This window comes from Styela clava, chromosome 13 (assembly GCF_964204865.1).
Source record: "Styela clava chromosome 13, kaStyClav1.hap1.2, whole genome shotgun sequence".
Taxonomy (NCBI): domain Eukaryota; kingdom Metazoa; phylum Chordata; class Ascidiacea; order Stolidobranchia; family Styelidae; genus Styela; species Styela clava.
The window spans coordinates 10,465,140-10,479,087 of record NC_135262.1 but is presented as its reverse complement, the minus strand read 5'-3'; the positions used below and the strand labels follow the sequence as shown (position 1 = coordinate 10,479,087).

General features: G+C 33.5%; 1 protein-coding gene across 1 annotated transcript; it reads left to right on the top strand.

The window, feature by feature from the left end:
• Positions 1-1,905: 1,905 nt before the first annotated feature.
• LOC120333393 (salivary peroxidase/catechol oxidase-like) lies at positions 1,906-11,472 on the top strand. Its single transcript, XM_039400810.2, has 18 exons — positions 1,906-2,014; positions 2,443-2,545; positions 2,708-2,816; positions 3,713-3,881; positions 4,130-4,387; positions 4,858-5,013; positions 5,111-5,285; positions 5,410-5,547; positions 6,035-6,241; positions 6,455-6,646; positions 6,948-7,108; positions 7,549-7,731; positions 8,262-8,380; positions 8,770-8,869; positions 9,182-9,327; positions 9,549-9,678; positions 10,250-10,400; positions 10,928-11,472. The coding sequence occupies exons 1-18, from the start codon at positions 1,939-1,941 to the stop codon at positions 11,097-11,099; spliced, it is 2,745 nt and encodes a 914-aa protein (XP_039256744.2). The 5' UTR covers positions 1,906-1,938; the 3' UTR covers positions 11,100-11,472.
• Positions 11,473-13,948: the final 2,476 nt, after the last annotated feature.

The window sequence follows — 13,948 nt, the reverse complement described above, 5'->3', positions numbered from 1 at the left end:
TTCAGGTACAAATACTACGGAAGTCATTTTGCTAGTCGCCGAACTCGTAATAGAACTAAAATAAGGAAAATTGGAATAGATTTATGGCCTAACCCTAATCTGGTACACATACTACGTTCCGGTGTCCGCCAACTTGGATCACATACTACGGGAGTATCCCAGATTGCCGTGATTCTTTCCCAGTACATCGAAATGTCGAACCTAAAAACGCAAGTTCAAACCAGGCGAACTTATTTGAACCCTTCAAACAAGCTCAGCAATTGTAATTAACTAGTTAATTTAGCAGTATTAGAGATTTTTAGTGTTTGATACATCTGATCTACAAAATTAATTGGTAAACGAAAATATCGCATACTTGGATTTTAGGACCAAAACAGGTCAAAAATATACGTTTAGACGTAAATCACTTATGTGAACAGTGAAAAATTTGGTTAATACGAGAATGGTTGTTACATAAACTTAAGAGTACCGTGTAAATTGATCATTTTTTTCTGACAAAACAAAATAAAAATAATTAAAAATGTCATAAATGTTGCCACTAACACTAAATTTTTACGTTAATCGGAAATACATTCTACTTGAAAAAACACTAAGCAAAGTAACAACTCAAATTACTTCAATATTCTTTCAAACTTACAAGTGTTTGACTGATTTTATTACGATTTCTGCTCCAACTTTCCAATATTTTTTCCAAAGCTCATTAATCATAATTAACACATTAGCACGTAATTAGGTATCATAATCACATTTACAGCTGATGTTTTTAATAGAGTTTAGTACTTTTATTTGCCACGTAATTTTTATTGAACAAAAATTAAAATTTGAATCAGAATTACGTTATATGTTTTACGTTATATCATCGTTTAACCGCATTAGAAAGATAACTGCTAAAAATGCATATACACGATTAGGCAAGCGAACGCTACGTTATAAACTTGAAATTAAAAACCGCTCAATAGTAAACGCTTGCGTGGATGATTTCAATTACTTCCATAATTAGAAAGTACCCTCGATTACGCCATAAAACGGTTGGACTATATATGCTATCGTTGACGGCTTGTTTTCACACTTATTAGTTTATCATTACACGGGATTAACTTGAACTCCTTGTCATAATTCCGTTTCTGGTTTTTGGATATAAAAACAGTCAACGGCCATGGGTGATCCGTGCATTTATGATGTGCTACTTCCATGGCCTATGATAGTTTTAATTAGGAAATTGTACGCTTGATCTTTATTCTAGTAATATAAACGATTTTTGATTCGTACGTGGATGTAAACAATAAACAAAAATTAGGAAATATTAAAGGGAGTTTTCTCAAAAACTGCTTATTTTCACAGCCGGTGATCTTAGAAGGAACTTCAAAATCGAGAAAAAGTCAGATTTACCTTTTGTATATAGATTTAAAAAAGAGTGTTTTGTTATAAAACATAAAGGCACGAATTTTAAATTACGAGCCAAATGTGAGTTTTAGTTCAGGAAAATATTAGAATATTCGAATATTAGAATATTTTGCCAGTGCTTTCCAATTTTATTCGTTTTCCGTTTTTGAAGTTAAATATTGTATTGTTAGTTTTTAGTTTTATGGCATTTATGGTATCTCGTTTTCTGTAAATATTAAGTTATTTAATCTGGTATATCTATATTAATACATTGAAATTTTGGCACAAATAAAATGTGTCAAAAATAGTTAAAAATCATTGAATTTATCTTCTCCTTTCTTACCCTAAACAAATAATGTTAGGCCTGGAGTTGATACCAGTGTTCTATCGGAGATTTCAATTACTGAGCCTTTTTTATTTCACGCACTCATAATATTAACAGAATATGTGTGTTGAGAATGCTTTAATTTTGGTATGAAAACCAGGAATTGAAGCCTTTTTTTATAGATTTACTCAATATCATCATTTTTTTGTATATTAACAGATATCAATATAATGAATATTTTACATAGAAATTGTCTTTTATTGGTATTTTTGTTGCAATGCGCAATAAAATGTTCAACGTTTGGCGGTAAGTTTTTACAACGTGTTTATTACTAAATTATGCCAAATTAAGTTCGTAATCTGTGATCGTAAAGTGACCGTAATCGTGTAACAAACGCGCTTATACATACAAAGCGATTGGCTTAGGGCTTATCTGACTTGGCCAAGTCTAATATTAGCATAAGTAGTATATTTGCTCAGTTAAATTGGCGGATTACTCCGAGATTTATTAAATATATAATATATATACATTGTCATTCATGCTAGTTTTAAACTTTCGAGGTGTTTATTATTCTTATATACCGTATGCCTAACAGTAGGTATATTTCAAGACAAGTTTGCTGAATTAGTCATCGCTAAAGTCTAACGTGCTTCAATCTCACAGTTACATTATGTGATTGCTCTATAATTTATTAATGCCACAAATAGGCGAATATTTATTTTACTGATTTTTAGGAATGAATAAAGGAAACAAAAACAGACACAAAGAACAGCTTGCATATATGAAATGCCCTCATTTGAGAAAGAAGATAGAACGCGAATGTCCTTACTCAACAAGGTAAATTCTAATGCTGTTACAAAATGTCGCCTAGTTTTTGTTTCAATTATGGACTCAAATCTAGTGGCACTCACAAGCAAAAAGTTATTGTACCTGTTTCATGTTCCACCTACTTAGTACTCATGAACATATATTGTTAATTTTTCTTATCTCAACTTTCAGGTATTTGAAAGCAGATGGATCATGTAACAATCATGTCAATGCCGATGCCGGATCTACATTTGTTCCACTTAGAAGATTACTACCGGCACAATATGGCGACGGAATTCAGGTATGAGCTTGTTACACACGAAGTGATTGTAAACCTGCAGTTTATTACTTATCGATCTTGAGATCGGTAAGTATATTGATAGGTATTTGTCTGTATGTCTGTCTGTGTGTGTGTCTGTTAGATGCACGCGATATCTCACGAAAGCGAGATTGAATCTGCTCCAGATTTTGCATGTGCATTCATCTTATCTCGGACCAGAAGCCTATTGATTTTGGGCGAATTATGTCGTATAATTAGCGAGTTATCAATCAATTATTGATATAGTGATCTAGATTTTTGTAAAGCGGGAGAATTTTGAAACCCGCCGAGTGTGTGTGTATTTTGAAACCCGCCGATATTCTCGTTGCTATATTGAAGTGTTGGTAATCATACGTTTTTCTCCGCATGGTCTTTATTTGAATGGTTCGATTCGTTCTATTAGGATAACCATTTTGCAAATTGCTTCTGATAGTTTCTGCCCAAAATCGGGCACTTGCAGTTCGGCGCTTCACATTTGTTTAAAATTGTCGAATAAAAAAATGAATTGTTCCTATTTGAAATCCAAGGTTTTAACGATTGCAAATGTTTATCATTGATTTTACAGCAGGCTATATCTCGTGCAAATATAAACACTATTCGCTATTCGTTAAAGTAAATGGAATGATGAAGTCCTGGTCACAGCCATACACGTCGGTCAGGCAGTATTTGGAAATTGTTGAAATCTTTACTCATTGAAACATTACTTTGAATAATGGTGCTATTGCTGCGTTTTCTGAACAATTATATTTCGCACACTTGAAAATATCAAAAAAAAAATCGATCTAGTGTACAAATGAAGATTTATATATTGACTGTATTGAAAATATTTGAAATCAACTGTGAAAGAAACGTATTTAGGACTTTTACTTATGTTTCAGTCTGTAAAATTAGCTCAAGATGGTGAAGCACTTCCTAACGCAAGATGGATATCTAACGTTGTTAAAGAATCTGGAGTCTCCGAGGTGAATTCGAACGTATTCAGTCACATGTTTGTACAAATGGGACAATATTTAGCACACGATGCTGTTCTAACACCACAAGAAAAGGGTGAGTTAACTAATAATTCCTTGAATATTTGCCCTGAACTGGTAATGTTTAATATATGAACACAAGAGAGCACTGTGAGCGCTCTCAGAGGCGGAAATTTTCCCTCACTGGCCTCGCGCTTTAGCTACAAAATGTATAAACAATTTTCGAAAATATCAATCTTTTGATGCTACTGCTGAACGATTATTGAAAATATAACTTTGAATCTTAGTTCACTATAGAAATTATTTGGTATCATGATTTTCCAGAAGAGGACAAGAGTGACATAACCTGCGATTGTGACAGCACAAGGCCTGAATGTCATAAGATACCAGTACCAGAAGACGACATTTTTTATTCGGGCAAACGATCTTGTATCCCATTGGTACGTTCGGCGGCAGTTCCCGGTACTTCATGCAAAGATAAACCTCGGGAACAATTCAACTCAATCACAGCGTACTGGGACGGGAATACAGTGTACGGTAGTGATGAGACTCTTATGAGTGCCTTACGAGATTCAACATCAGGTTTGTTCGATTCTTACTCATTTTTGAGAAAAGGTTAATTGGGAGGGCATGTTGAGTGAGGTTAGCCTACTTGGACCTCCAGAAGTATGCGCACCAAGATGGCGCACAACCTGAACATGTGTGTACCCGTTAGGATTCAGGTTGTGCGACATCTTAGTGCGCATACTTCTGGAGCACCGCCTACTCTATGCCAGTTGCTATTAATCTTTATTCTCTTGTGACATTTTCAGTGCTAAAAGAAATCTAAGGCCCACAAAAGCAAAACAGCTTTGTACAAAAGATCCATACTATTTTACCTGGAACCTACTCTAGGCCAAATGAGAATACCTACAGGCCTGTTCCAAAAATCCTCAGGCCCATTTAAGACACACTTGAGTAACAATGCTCAATGCGACGTTACATTGCCAAGTGATATACAAGTAACAAAACCACTTAATTCAATCATTTTCATAACAAATATCATTTTTCAGAAAGCGGAGAATTAAACGTGAGAATAGAAGACGGAGATATGAGAACACCTAAAACAGATTCGCTTCCCTTTATTAGTCAAGTTGATCCAGATAAAAAGTTTACGTTTGCTTGTCCCGAGCATTTGCACAAAAATAAAGAAACTTGTTTTGCTGGGGGTAAACTTTATTTTTTTATTCTGTCACCCTCTCAAGGTGTTTGTTATTCTTCATTCTATTATTGTACAATATCAAATCAATTTCATCTGTCTCTTAGGTGAAGCTAGAATTAACGAAAACCAAGGTTTAATATCGATGCACACGTTATTTGCAAGAGAGCACAACAGGATAGCTCGAAAATTAAAATCTATTAATCCGAGTTGGACGTCCAACGAAACATTTTGGGAAACTAGACGAATCATTGCTGCAATATCACAACATATAACATACAGGTAAACACAACAAAGAAAATTCATTCTTATATGGTCTTCAACCAAGTTCATTGAGTCAATTTGACAACAGCTTCATTATAAAATTCGAAAGTAATTGTCTAAAATCTCTGCTTTGAATTTGTAGCGAATTCGTTCCCGCTCTTGTGGGTGAACAGAGTTCAAGAAGATACGATTTGGAAGCTTTGAAATATGGAAACTATTATGGATACGACGCCACGTATGATGCGTCTATATCAAATGTTTGGGCGACAGCCGCTTTCAGGTATTATTACCATAATTCGAGACTGTGAAAAAATTTCCGTTCATCTCAAATCTAGTTAGTTCGGTTGGTATCGGTGCTATTGCAAATCACGTCAAGGATTCAAATTTGACTAAGTTAGAGGTAAAAATAACAATTTGGAATTACAGTGAAAATTCAAAAAGTTGTATTCGCATGTATAGTTTGCTTCGCAGGAATCCCGTTCCATGTCGAAATAATAAATTAAATGTTCACTTTTATTATAAACGTCAACTAAATTCATTGTTTAAATGCTGAACCAAAAGCAAGGATGGGTTATTAAAAAGCAGGCCATAATGTTGTGTGTTGCATTATGTTCTGTAGTGACAAAAGCAAATTTCTGAACACCGTGTTCTACAACTCGTATGAAAATGAACCTGTAATTTTAGCTTTAAAATCATATAACGATTTGGTCAATAATCTTCTAAAATTTATATATGCTTCTCATTTTATATAACTTGCACTGTATCAGGTACGGTCACAGTATGGTAAAAGAGATGACAAGTCATTTAAATTCGGAATACAAAGATGAAATTGCCGCCGCACCAATGCACGAAATGTTGTTCAATCCTTCTCCATTACATAATATGTCTGCGCACCGGGATGCTCTAATAATAAGGGGACTTCTTGAGGATTCTGCGGAAAACGCTGATATTTTTATGAATGAGGAATTAAGAAGGTATGTTTATTGAGCAATTAATTTAAGCAAATTTTCATTAAAATATCGATGAATAATAAATGAACGTTTAATCAAAGTCGAATAAATTACTTTTGAATTTATGAAGGTTTCTTTCATTGCATATCGAAACCAAACTTTGGTTATTTGCCTTCTGCTCTGTTTAACTTGAAATTTACTAAATATAAACTACTGACATCAATACATTATTTTCAGTAAAATGTTTTTGTCTGAGACCAAGATTGGTGTAGATTTGTTCGCGATAAATGTTGAGAGAGGGAGATTACACGGTCTTCCTGGTTACAATGATTGGAGAAGCTTCTGTGGTTTGAATCGATTCATTTCATTTGATGATTTTTCGTCCGATATTCCAAGAGAAAAAATGGAAATTTTATCAAAATTATACAAGTAAGTTATTCCAAAAATAATAACAAGTTGACACTGACCACGTCACCAACACAAGACATACAAGTATCTCATTATCTCAGTAAAACAACTGACAAATTGTGCAAGTATCACTGAGTTAAATAATTTGTGAACCTGCCACCCTGAATCAGTAATTCATGTTAATTTTTGTTCATTCTAAACTAGTTTAGTAGAAATATAAAACGAGGCAAAACTATTCAATGTTTGGACAAATATTTCATTCAGTTTAACCTTTTGCCACTTACCAAACATGGTCTTGAATATGTTACTACATTGATTTTAGAAATGTAAACGACATCGATCTTTTTGTTGGTGGTTTGGCTGAAACTCCTCTCGAAAATGCAGCTGTAGGACCAACTTTCTCTTGTTTGAACGCCGAACAATTTCGCGCAATGAAAAAAGGGGACAAATCCTGGTACGAAAACCCAGGAAGTTTTTCTTATGGTATGTACTTTAAATTTTGAACACAAGAGAGAAATTCTAAAATGTATGAACACGGAGACCAAAGCAAAAAAAAAATAATATTCTGAACGAAGCCTAAACGGTATCTTACCAGTACCTGTATCACGGTATTGGTACCTAGGCTGCCTAACTGTGACGATGATTAATGCTTCAATTCTCAACGTGAATCGAAATACCAAATGATCCGAGTCACAGCTGTATTATCAAATATTTTCAGTAATAAATGAGAATAGCGATTTTTTTTCACAAGAAGTAGAAAAAAATGATAAAACGATCCATAGGTCGATTTCGTGTCTACCAATAAAGCTAGTATTGATATATATATATATATTCAATATTTAACCACAGTGTACTCAATGATCATTTAAATGCCAGCAAACTGAACCCAATCATGAAATATCTCTACAAATTGCTTCTTGCAGAACAACTACAAGAAATTAGAAAAGTTTCTCTGTCTACACTTATTTGTCAAAATGTTTTCGGTATGAAAACGATACAACCGAGAGCCATGTATCTTCCTTCCGTGTCTGGAAACGAAAGAATTTCATGCAATGATATCCCGGAAATAGATTTTCATGCATGGCGGATGATAGAAAAACCCGAAGGTGACTGATAAAAATCTAGAATCTAAAATATCACGAATATTGCATCAAATCATTTTTTCTCTTTGCACGTTTTATTAGTGATATATTAAAATATGAAAATATCAGCTTTGAAATACTGCAAATAAGTATAAAAAAATTGAGTACGCCCGTAGTATGTGAACCAAGATGGCGGACACCGGAACGTAGTATGTGTACTAGGTTACGGTTAGTCGATAATTTTATTCCAATTTTTCCTATTTTAGTTCTATTACGAGTTCGGGGACTAGCCAAGTGACTCCTGTAGTGTTTGTACCTGAAATTATGACCTAACCCTAACCTGGTACACATACTACGTTCCGATGTCCGCCATCTTCGTTCACATACTACGGCAGTACCAAAAATTGATCTTATTTAATACAGATATAGTTAAATATATTTGTTGCCTTGAAAGGTTTAAAAACAAACTTACCTATTACGAACATTGCAAAATATAATGTTTATTAGTTCTATTTAAAAATAGATCAAAAATTAATCGAAATACTTATATTCAGCCACCGGAATTCTTACTCGCTGGTTCCCAAAATCTGTGGACGAAACGGGACAACAAGTTTTGCAAAGAGAACTCACTCGACATGGGGATCAGATTTGTACCGGAGCTACAGATTATAAAGTACGAAGTATATTGCATGGTTTTCTTTACACTAAAAACAGTGAGATTGCTTTAAAGCTCACAACGTGAATATAAAAATTCGATAACGAGTTCTTTTATGAAGTAATATCACGTAATCTAATGGGACACAGTTGTCACTTAATTAAATTCGTTATGCTTATTATTTTCTTAATATTAATTGACTTTAAGATATGTCTACTTCTCTGCGATACAAAAAAGAAATTAACATATGAGGTATTGTTGGCGCTGAGTTTTCAGTTCGAAAGTTGATTTTTATGAGAAATGTATAATTTTATCAATAATTCTGTCAAATTGAAGTCACCGGAACCCTTTGAAAAACGTTGCGAAAAAAACGTATTAATGAAATCAAACCACAAAATTTTTTTCAGAAACAATCGTTCAAGAATCACGGAAAGGTTCAAGAAAGAATTCGATTCTCTTGTCCTCATGGCTCTATCGTCGCATCCGATTTTCCTAATTCAGTGAAAGGTAGTATATCATTATTATTCAAATTCTGATCAACCTCCTCTTTGAGAATAATGTGGTGGGTGTCTTCATAGAGCACGAAATAATGCTGAAATAACTGATTCAATTGTAACCTACTTCAGACTATTGCTAGGATATCATTACATTAAATTAGGCTTACAAAGCAAATGTGTTTGTTACACGTGATGAATATCCAATACCAAACGGGAAAATATTGACTTGGAAAAATCAAATCATGAAGCGTATATAATAAAAAATATATTCATTGTTCTAAAAACATTGATGTAAAAAGTGGGAATCAATTTTTCTATTAAGATCACTCTTGGACACAATGGTTTGATAGAGACAGTCCGTCCGCTGCAAACGGTGATGACGTAGAATCACTTGGTCGTCTGCTTCTTGAGCTTCCACAAGAAATATGCAGACAGCCTATTTCCATGCAAGCCCGAACAGTATCAATGGTAAAAATTTATAATTCTTTGGCATTCCGCGTTGAAGTACGGACAGGTAATGATATATTTTATCTGTCGTATCGCTTATAAAAAGACGTATGTATTAGCATGTAATGCGAAACATATAAACCAAGTAAACCAAAATCTCATGTAAATAAGTTTTCAATAAAAAATGATCATTTGCAAAAACTTGTGATATATTTCGTTACTAAACATGTTTTACTTTTCAGACAATGGGTCTCGAAACAGAAGAAACTTTAGAATACTTTGGACCTCAACATGGACTTGTATGCAAAGCACGTCATCAGCCAAACAACAAAGGATGCTCTGATTATTCTATTCGATTTCTTTGCCCCAACGGTAGGATAAATAGCTGTTGTACTTTTACATTTGAGACTCTGTTGTGAATATATTTTTTTTATTCATTTGGACAACGTTTTCATGTGCCGTTAATAGAGCCCAAACCTCTCTCTCATATTATAAAGTAATATTGTATTCTGAAAGATAGCTCGCAATGGTTAAATGGCCATTTAATACATTTTTTATGATTTTATGAGTGGCGAATTTTAACACAATGGAGAAATAATGCTAACCAATTTTGTTTGAAATCGCACTGTTACAGCGTTGCAGGAATGTCCAGTCGACATTGTCACCGCGAAATATTCCAAAATCCAAATGATTTCAAAAAAGCTAAATAAACATATTTCTGATATGAGGTACTTGTCTATCGTGGTATAATTGAAAGTTACCAATATGTACACCAGTGCGGCCGTACAAAATATTACACATATAAGGTAATAATACTGATTTATTTAGATATTTTGTCTAATTAGACTTTTTTGAAAAATCATACACACACAAAGATGATCTATAAAACTCATTAATGTAAACAATTTTTCACATTGCGCAATAATATTCTTTTTGTTCGTAGAATTTTTCGAAGCAAAACAGGAATACATCAGAAGACTAATTGCAACACCAGGAGTAATATGGACGGATTGGATAAATTTTGACGACGAAGATGGTAAAGGAGATTTCGAATCTCCCGCGCTTTCCAGATTTCTTGGAAAACACGTTTGCAGGTTAGAATTGTTTTATGAATTTCTCTTCTCCAACAAGACTCGTATCAGGCATCAGCCACTCAACACCAGGATAACGAGTTGTCATAATGTAACAATTAAACTATTTCAAATCAAATTCCTGATATTTCCAACTCTTCCCAAAAACTCAGTCAGTAGATGCAAGAAATGCGGTGTCGATTCTTTGAAGTTTCAATGCTAGCGAGACAAAATTCATTGTGAGTTGCGCTATCGTAAAATATTCATACCAAATTCCTCTACATATTGCATTATGACGGTTGTTGAAGCTTATTGGTGCCGCTCAGGTACGTGATATCAGCTTCTTTATTGCGATTGAGATCACTAAAGTAATTTTATGACGCTGAGATCACATGGAAAAGTGGCACCGTTTATTTCGTTTGCAGCCTCTTAATATATAAAATATGTAGACTAAATCTCATATTACTGCCAGTCAATTCAACAATATTCCATTATTTAATATATATTTACTTCAATAATATTTGATTTTAAACCTTGCTTCATATTTTCAGACGCCCTCTTTTAATTGATGGTAGAATCGCCGGAACCAATATTTCGGTCAGAGATACAAATGACGTCATGAAAAGATTGAGTCCTATTTTTGGTTTGCAATGTCTGAACGCAGACCAGGAACGTGGGAAATGCCATAATTACGAAGTTCGGTATTTATGTCACAAAAAGTAGATACACATCCATTTTATTGATTGTTCAAGTTTCACGTTTATATTTATTTAGCTTGGAATAGAATTTTCATAAATAATCACCGGGAGGTAACTATTCTAACGATGCGAATTCTAACGAACTGTTCTAGTAATATAATGTTGAATGTTTGAGGTTTTGGTAGCATATTAATTTGATTGTGTTAAATTCCCAGATTTGCCATTGTTTTTGCTTCCTTTGATTTTAATAATTGTGTTATTTTACATTTTTAATCGGCGCTATGTCAACAGCCTAACTTCATGATAGATGAATAGGTTAAAGCACTTTGATTGCTATTTTATTTTTTAATTTATTTTATATCTTTTATTATTTCAAATAAAAACTGTACAAATGAAAATGAAGCATCGGTAATGAAGTCTGAGTTTAAACAAGTTTACTGTAAAATAGTTGCGTCTAAAAGTATATAAATGCATCGAATTACGCAGGGGAATTAAATTTTACCAAGTTTTCGAAGATATTTCAAAACATATTCCAAAAGTCTATTAGCCAATTGAATATAGAATGTAGGCAGTCCGTTGTAGTGTCAATAGCTTAGTACGGAATGAGGCAACGTTTTAAAACGAGAGTAGTATAAGCTAGCGTCCTTAGATCTAATTCTAACTCCCAATGAATATTTGGCCTGTGGAGTTTAGGAACATGTCAATAGAGCTTGTATTTTGCAACTTAATGAGGTGTCAACTTTTTGATAGAAACAGGTTTACTTAATATTCTCTTTAACCCGGATCAATCTGTCGATCTCTGATCTGTGTGTGTGTTCAAAACTTCACAACTCTAAAAATAAACTTTACTTCATTGAGCTCTCGCCATGCATAACGAAGCCAATTATCTCAATCGGAAGTTGGTTTTATCTGTCAAGCCAACGGGGCGAAGTGAGGTAACATTCCGATCCCGTAACTGAACCTAAAAAAGTTTATCTTTTATCATACATGATACATTTATAACGAGATATTTTAGGGTTGGTCAACCGTATCTTCTACATGGCTGGGAATTTCAAAGTGAGCTCGATCGTTCAGGTTAGGCTAAGATAAACAACAATACGGGGTAATTGCGCTATGGGTAACATACACATATTATCGCAGACATGAAGCTATTTGGAGGAACTTGTCTGAGTTTTAGTTTCAAGGTCAATTAGATAATTGGATTGGCGGGATCACTTACGTACTCGTAAAAGTTGGCGTTTTAAAAATTAAACTTCTACCCGTTAAAAAGGATAAAATTTCGGCGAAAATTTTGGTTATTAAACTTAGGTATTTATTTATTTTTTGTCAGATATATCGTTCGATATTAAGCGCTGAATTTATTTTCTTATTTTGTATTTTCTTCGAATCGTTTTGACCGCTATGAATCCACTATCTTAAAATTTGGCAATTTTTTGCCCTAGCTATAACAGTGTTTCAATTAATATTAAAACATATTCAATGAAATGTCAATTTTCCTAGCGCGCTTTTCAAAATAGAAGTATATATATTAAAGCTAACTTTGCAACAAGGCACGATCGTAAAGACCAAGTGACAAAACGGAAATGAACGAAAGTTAATTTCTAAGATCAGAAATTTTATTACAAAAGTTGAAAGAACCCACACAACAATAAAACTCATTTAAAGCGGTATTGGTTACGGACTGTTTCATCCAACAGCGTTCTCAAACGCTAAATAGAATATCAAATATTTTGTGACACATTATTACTCTGTGCCATTCACGGCAAAGTATAATTTTCTTATTACAACAGCGATTTATCTATGTTCATGTCATACTAAAGGACAGGTATATTCTGAAACACGCACCTGTTGTATTGTTTAATATTAAATGGTAAGTTCTTAATATCATAAGCTATGGTACAAAGGCGGGGTTTATTAGGTAGGATTAGAATAACGTATTGGTACAAATGTTAAGACCTATCTCCAACCTATCCTATCAAATTACGTAAATAATTTGAACTATTCAATACGATGCACCTATATTACAAATGTCTTTCATAAATATTTATTTACATAATAATTATTTTTATTAGACATCTTTGGCCAGGTACGTTCTAGTTTTAAATGTTCATATAATGTACATACGAGTTTAATAGCGCATCAGGTGTGGTTGTGTATTTCGGTATATTGGCGGATTAGATGCCGAGCTAAGTTCGCAGCTCATATTTCACGATTCGGAGTGCTGCGAACTGGACAGTTGAATGGATAAACATAATTAGAGCCAGACAGTTAATAATTTTGGGTTCATTTACAAACATTATCTTCATATTATCATAAGGTACTTTCCCCCCTCATTCAAATGAAAACTCCGAAACAGAAAATATCGTATAGTAAATATATATTCATTCATGCAAGGAAAACCGTGCAAACACAGTACATCCATTCCTATAGCCAACCACATGAATAGAGATCTTATCTGAATGTCGAAATAACGGTAAATTACATTCAATTTTTTAACAGCAGCATATCCTCGAATTTATTTAACGAATGTACAAAATTTCTAGAAAGTGTATTAAATCTAATATTCCAGTATTTTCTCCATATTTTATTATATGTATATATGTAAGTTAGTTTTGCAATATCACACGGTCAATTTAACAACATGGGTACATACCATGCAATATTATCCGTTTCTTTCAATATGGGAGATATAAACAAAGAACTTTGTGATCGTCTACCATTGAACAGTGAACAATGATTGGATTATACGCATTCCATCACAAAAGTGCAGATAATAATCATGTTGTAAACATATCATAATTATAGAATAAAAACAATTGTCCATATAATTTCTTGTCAAATCGAAAAAAAAAATCACAAGTCCGACTCTGAGAA

Bases quoted from the DNA above. Each gene is read 5' to 3' on its own strand.
- LOC120333393 (XM_039400810.2), top strand. From the start codon at position 1,939: ATGAATATTTTACATAGAAATTGTCTTTTATTGGTATTTTTGTTGCAA. The intron at 7,732-8,261 runs GTGACTGATAAA...ACTTATATTCAG, and splicing joins GATGATAGAAAAACCCGAAG to CCACCGGAATTCTTACTCGC. The intron at 10,401-10,927 runs GTTAGAATTGTT...TCATATTTTCAG, and splicing joins CTTGGAAAACACGTTTGCAG to ACGCCCTCTTTTAATTGATG.